General features: G+C 35.5%; 1 protein-coding gene across 1 annotated transcript; it reads right to left on the reverse strand.

The window, feature by feature from the left end:
* Nucleotides 1–5,808: 5,808 nt before the first annotated feature.
* LOC147406634 (uncharacterized) lies at nucleotides 5,809–6,765 on the reverse strand. The gene has a single exon (XM_086432554.1). It carries the CDS (start codon nucleotides 6,763–6,765, stop codon nucleotides 5,809–5,811), a length of 957 nt encoding a protein of 318 aa, XP_086288680.1.
* Between the last annotated feature and the right edge of the window lie 648 nt (nucleotides 6,766–7,413).

Below are 7,413 nucleotides of genomic sequence, written 5' to 3' on the forward strand. Positions count from 1 at the left end.
CTTTAGTTACCAAATCAGAATACAGGTTTAACATCGAAAAGAAAAACGGAAAAAAAAATGAAAAAGAAAAAGAAAATCAGAAGGCAACGAGAATAAAATGGTAAAGAAACGATTTTTAAGAGAAAAAAAAAAAAAACATAAGACATTTTTAAGAGAAAAAAGATATAAGACATTTAATCTAATATTTTAATATATTTTTAAGAGAAAAAAAAAACCACTATTCAATATTTATTCATGATAATAAGTCTAACTATCTATGTATCTTTTGATAAAAATAACACATTATTGATCAAATTAAAAAGAAAAATTATAACCTCAAAGATATTATCATCAAATCCCACACTAAACAACATTTATGAACTAAATCACAAACAACCATAAGGTTATAGAAATTAATTATAAGTTTACAGAAAAAAAAATCTTATTACTTTTAATTTTTGTGGAAAACGTGTTTAGTTTATTTACTAATTAAGTGGGTTGTAGGGCCACCACATGTAAAACTCAGCTCAAAGCTTAAATCTTGACTTTGTCAAGTTAGATTGACCCACATGACATTTTCTAAAAAATCTAAGTTCAGGTCCTTTGACCGGGTTCATTCTCCTCGGACTTTGACATGCGAATACACTCCTCCAAATAACTTTCCGTTATCTATCCAATGGTATCATTATTTCTTCGAGCTTCTCATTTCTTATGTTACATGTCCTTATGTCACAATTCCACTCGTCTCAGTTTTTTAGTCTTTTAGTTAATTATTTTGAGTGCATTTTCTTTGTCAAACCTTCCAATACTCAAATGTTTATCCAAAATTGTTTACCAACAAATTTTCATATTCTCCGACCTCACATGTCTTGCTAGAAAATTTTCTTGAGATATAGTAGTGTTTCAAACGAGTTATCACATTTTCCCCTCTTAAAAGAAATATATTTTTTTTTGATAAGTAGTATTGTATTCAAGAAAACAAAACCAAATCGGTCGAGTTGACCAACCTAGAAAGGCCTTACATTACAGCACTACTCACGTACAGATCTACAAATCCTCAAAAAATAGACCCCTAAATTCCTTATGCACTTTTGACCAATAAAAGATAAAACCCAAGATAGACATAATCGTGTCCGAACAGTCCTTTTGTTTCCCCTCAAAGATACGTCTATTCCTTTCAAACCACACCCCCCCCCCCCAACAAATTGCAAACGGTGTAATAGTCCACAACATCCTCTTTGTGCCGCCAAATACATGGCCAATTGACGACCAACCAATGAAGATATCCTTAACTGATTCCGGTAAGCATGTTGAGACTCCATACAACTTAAAAAAATGAGCCCAAATGCCGTACGAGAACTTGCAATGTATTTGAAGGTGATCCGATGATTCTCCACTTTCCATACATACCACACAACAACTCGTCCCGCACCATCCACGCCACATCAACAAATCCGTCGTTTGTATCCTTCCTAAAACCGCCGTCCATGTGAAGAAAGCGACTTTGTTTGGCACTTTTAGACCCCAAATCGAAGTATGAGGAAATACAGAATCCCCATTATTGCACAAAGAATTGTAGAAAGAGCGTATCGTGAATCTTCCGTCCTTGCTTGCCATCCATATTCTCTCATCTTCTCTTCCTGTGCGAAGCTCGATACTCGAAGCGGCACCGACTAATCTCCCAACTTCTTGAAGTTCCAACTCATTAATGTCCCTTCAAAATCCAAGATCCCATGCCCAATCTCCACCCATGACTCGTCGGATGTGAATAAAAGAAAATTTCATTCTCGAAATTTCTATTTCTATTTTCTTTATCTTTTTTATTTATTTGCTTATTTATTATTATTATTATCATATGTATACTTCTTTTATCCACGATAGGACCCTTCGGTGACATCGTGCCACCGCCCCAATTCACCAGAAACTCCACAACTTCAGTGCCACCGTAAGTGTTGTGTGGTGTCACCGAACTGATGGTATTTAGGGTACTAAATCAAATTCTTTTCTCACTTTTTCTCTTTCCATTTTCTTTCCTCCTTGCCTTGTCTTTGTGGTCCACTCTCTCATTCAAACACTTTTTACTTCCCACCATGATGTCTTTATGGTGTATTCTCCTCTTACTCTCTTCATTCTTTCCCCTAGTCTTCCTCACTAAGCACAAGAATTTGATTAGGGTGACTCGATCTTGTCAACCTACGTGTGCTTCTTCGTCATGAGCTCCCCTTCCAGTCCCTTCCTCTTCGGAAAAAGATGAGGAAAATCAAGGAGAAGATGTGGGTTTTGACTATCAAGGTTGAACATCGGCTCAAGCCCTAAAAGCTTATGTCAATCGAATGCGAGTCCTTGCTAAGTATGAGGTAGTATTGGAGCGTAACTACGAACCTTCTATTATTCATACTTTTGAAGAAGACGCTATTATACACCATGTCGGATGGGGTTCCATTCTCTAGAGTGCTGGTGAAGTTCGTGAAAGTCAAGTGCAATTGTTTTATGTTTCGATTTTTAACATTAGTTTGGTACCACCATCCTTTGATGTTACCAACTACAACACTCAAGATCGTCCTATTCAGCATGTCACTGCACATGTACTTGTTGACTGTATGGAATGAATTTCTTTGTGGAGATCGTACAGTAGTCTGCTATCTTGGCAATGCTTTGCCTGCCACCTGGATTCTCCTGCACTTCCGAGTATTGCACCGTGTTCTTATGAAAAATGTTTACCCAAGACAGGGTAACACTACCCAACTCACACCCCAGATGATGGACATTGTGTATCGGATCTCACAAGGTGATGATCTCTATCTTCCTACACTTGCTATGGAACATATCATCTCAATTGTGATTGGAGGCACAAAGAAATGGGGATTTGGCTTTGGTTATATCGTGAATAGATTGGCTATACGCTTCGGGATTCCAACAGGTACCAGACCTACTGTGATGGGGGAGACCTGGGGCTCTAATAATATCAAGAAGATGGGTTTAGTGGTTCCTGGTGTTCCTGCAGTTCTGCTAGTCCGTGATCCACCTATGGCTCCTTTTGCTTTAGAACTGGCACCACAAGACGTTACTCCGGATCCAGCATTTGATTTGGAGTTGAGACTCACTGCATTAGAGCAGAGGTAGAAGCAACTTCACCAGGACTTTAAAAGCCATGCAGCTAGCATTGAGTAGAAATTGTAGAAGATACAATGCTATCTTCGCAATTTAGTTCATGCGAGCTATCGAGGTGATGTCATTGCTCGCACTTCTAGCAGCATCGAGTCCAGGGGTTCTCAGTAGATTTGTTTATGCATGACAATGTTAGGTAGCATGCGTTAGGTTATGTTTTCTTCTTTTCACGAAATGTTGTTTTGTATGTCTCTTAAACTATCAGTCTCTAGAAGACTGGGTAATAAATTTCAATCAATGATCAATCAAAACTTAATCAATCAATCAAATCATCAATCGATTCGTGAATCGGACTAATGACCAATCGAGTTAATCCAATCAACAAATCCACCCTTTGATTAATTTTGAATTCACAAATGCACTCTTTGATAATTAACCATTCAATGAAATTGAAAAATAAATTTTCAATTAAATTTAAACACCAACCAATGGATAACCCCTTAAAATTTCTTGATCAACTTAAAACCATTGAGAAATTAATTTTTAACTAATTAAATTAATGTAGAATTTTTTTTTTCTTTTTTACAAGTGGGTAGGTTGCATGGGATCATTACCCATTGCTCTTACGGCAAAATTAAAAACATCCACTATGTATCTGAATAGGCATTTTGAAATTTTTCTAAAAAGAGAAAGAGGAAGAAACAAAAGAAGAGAGAGAGATTCTCTCTCTATTTGTTGGTGGTAAAAAATGATAATAGTTGAGAGTCATTTTAGTGGAGATGAATTTGTGGAGAGCCATTTTTGCTAGTGAAATTTAATGCAAACCCCTTAAATAGGCAAAAGGCTTCTCCATAATAAAATGCCTAGCTAATATGACTATTTGTGTTGAAGTTGCTCTAAAAATAAAAATAAAATAGTGGAATTAATTTGAAGCCTTCGCCATTCTCATTATTGGAATCATCATCAACACTATTTTTACATCAATTGGGAGTCTTGCACATCTCCTTCACATCATTGTACGTCTTCATCAAGTCCCTCTCTTTTTGTCATGTTGGTACTAGTATTTCTTGCCAACTTATACTTTTGAGAAAGATTTTCATGTATCTCAATTTGACGTCAAAAGAGCACCTATAGGAAACCACGGCTTCTAAGATGAAGAAAGGATTCGACATGTCGTGCTTCTGTACGCATAAATGAAACAAGTTTAGGAAAAGAAATGTATCCCAAAAGAGGAAAATATTAGTAGCACTACCCCTAGAGGACAGTATCCAATGGATTGGCTTAACTTTTCCCTGATCCAAGTTCTTGAACGAACAATCCCTCGACACCATAGCTTTCTTGCTGGGGCTGGATGGTTTCAAGAGTGGCTTCTAGATTGTTGGAATTGATAAGAATTGAGATAAACTGAATACCTAGATATATGATATCCAGTGAGCATTCTATTAATAGCCAATGGTTACATAGATTTGGTTATGTTAACCGCATAGCCATTGTAACTACAACACCATTATAATTTGGTGTATCTCGAATCACTTAAATAATCTACTACATAACTACTCCTCTAATATCCTCCCGCAATCGCATGTTCCTTTGTAGCTACGTGGCTTTCGTCATTATGATGGCCATATCTACTGATAACATAAAATCAATGCCTTCTTGTTGGAGATCACCATCGATTTGTTGACGAATCTGATTACCAATTGCATGCCCTCGATTGAGACGAAGAGGTATTCTTGATTGTTATTTGAGAGACAAGATGAATGACATCGCCCAAGCGTGTATAAGTCGATAAGCATTTTGCTCAATTAAAATGGGCCGAGGCCCAGGGGCGGAGCTAGGATTTTGTTTTCGTGGGGGCAACTATGAATTCATTAATAATATTAAATTTTGACTTTTAAAATATATAAAAAGTAACTTTTACTACATGTATTTTCAATAATTTGACACTTACAAAAAGTATAAACTAGTAATATATACACAAAATTTTCACATCGTTTCCAAAAATATCCAATCACTGATATATATACATAAATCTTCACAATCGTTCCTGTCGAGTTTTCATATTCTGAAAGTGTTGAATGATCATCTCATTATCAATGGTATCAAACACATCTTTCTCGATATACGTAACCAAACAATCATTCATTCATTGATCTCCCATTCGGTTACGCAATCGATTCTTTACTATGTTCATTGCTAAAAAAGCTCTTTCAACGGTTGCAGTTGTCATTGGTAATATTAAGGCTAGTTTCACAATCAAATACACCAATTGATATACAACATTCTTTTTTGTCTCAATTTCTCTGCAAGGCCACCGATTCCTTTAAGTTGCAAAAATTCATTGTTAGAGCGCATATCAAGTATATAAGTCTCAACTTGATTATCAAGTGTCATAAGTTCCACGTTAGAAAATTCTGATGGGTAAAATTGAGCAAGACGAATCAACTTATCCTTATTAAAAGCAGAGAATGTATCACATGGATTCAAGCATGCCACACAAAGAAGTAGCTCGGTGTTTCTTTCTGTAAAACGATCATTAAGCTCTTGAAGTTGTAAATCTAACACCATACAAAATAATTTAACACGATAATTATGTAGATTGGTGACTTGTTCAACATTACGTCTTGGCCGCACTCGAACTACATACATGTCATCCATATTCGGTATAACAATATCATGTCTTTCACAACAAAAAAAAGAAACTTCATTGAGCAAAGATTCTCATCCAATATCTCTCATCGTTTGTAACCGTTGCTTAGATACTTTAACCAAGGTCAAAACATTTACAATATCTTGATCTTTCCTCTGCAGTGCTTGTGACAATTCATTTGAAATTTTCAAAACAGTTTTCATTAAGTGCATGATGAATTTAAAATCAAAAGATTGAATCGAATCTAATAAAGCACTCGCTTCACCTCTTTGCTCAGAATTTGTGCTATCATCTTCAACAGTCACAAGCACATCAACAACAGAAGAAAACATAGAAATCAAAATCATCAAAGTACCATAATGTGAGCCCCAACGTGTATCACCAGCTCGTTGGAGACTAGTTTTTTGATTTAAATCACGTTCACTTGAAATTTCACCATTTTCCAATGCTTGAATAATATTGCTAGCACATTTTTCTCTTAGAATATCTCGACGTTTGCACGAAGCTCCTACAACATTCAATAAATTAGAAAAAATATTGAAAAGATTAGCAACTTGACTATGTTTTTTTACAGCAAGTACAAGAGTCAATTGAAGTTGATGAGCAAAATAGTGAACATAAAAAGCAGATTGATTTTCTTTCATGATGAGACTTTTGAGACCATTAAATTCTCCTCTCATATTACTAGTCCCGTCGTAACCATGTCCACGTAATCTTGACATACTTAATCCATGTCTTGAGAATAATGCTTCAATCGCTGCTTTCAATGATAAAGTCGTTGTGTCACTAACATGGACAATGCTAAGAAATCGTTCAATAACACATCCCTTTTTATCTACATAACGAATCAAAATTGTAATTTTTTCTTTGATTGATACGTCACGAGATTCGTCAATCAAAATAGAAAATAGATCATCTCCAAGATCATTAATTATTGTATTGGTAGTTTCACTTGCCATACAACGCACGATATCCTTTTGTGTATCATGAGATACAATCTTCAGATTCTTGGGAGCATTCTTTAACATGACATTTTTGATCATTTCATTATGATTTGAAAGAAATTGTAGAAATTCAATAAAATTTCCACGATTTCTAGAAGATTCGGATTCATCGTGACCTCGAAAGGCTAACCCTTAACGTAAAAGAAATCGGATATTTTCGATTGTTGCAGTCAAACGAATCCTATACTCATTTCTAGCCTGATCAAATTGTCTAGAAAAAGCAACTTCAATGTGTCGACTTTGATTCATTAAATCCTGACATTTCCTCCAAACTTTGTTATGAGCGCTATTTGGACCTCCAACATGGATTTAAAATCTTTCCTTTTTTTCTAATTTGTGAATCCCACGATAATAAAAGAATCGCCACCGAGTAGCTCCTCAAAATCAACTCTCATCAGATAGCAACACAAGCAAAATGCAGCGTCTTTCGTAATACTATACTCTAACCAATTTCCAAAATTATCAAACCAAGTTGAATTGAAATGACGTGACACATTCCCAAACTTTCTTTTAGGGAAATTATGTTCACAAGATTGACATGGACCTTTTTGTAAGTACGCTCTTCGAATTTCATCTCGATCATTAGAATTATAATCTAAAATTTTGATTCGCAACTCAGGATCCGAAGGAAGATCTTCCAAGTTGATTTTAACACGACTATGCTTTGAACAT

This window comes from Akebia trifoliata, chromosome 3 (genome assembly GCF_017979445.1).
Source record: "Akebia trifoliata isolate Shusen 1 chromosome 3, ASM1797944v1, whole genome shotgun sequence".
NCBI classification, from domain to species: Eukaryota; Viridiplantae; Streptophyta; class Magnoliopsida; order Ranunculales; family Lardizabalaceae; genus Akebia; species Akebia trifoliata.

Excerpts from the sequence above, each read along its gene's own strand:
- LOC147406634 (XM_086432554.1), bottom strand. The coding sequence starts at position 6,765 with ATGTTAAAGAATGCTCCCAAGAATCTGAAGATTGTATCTCATGATACA.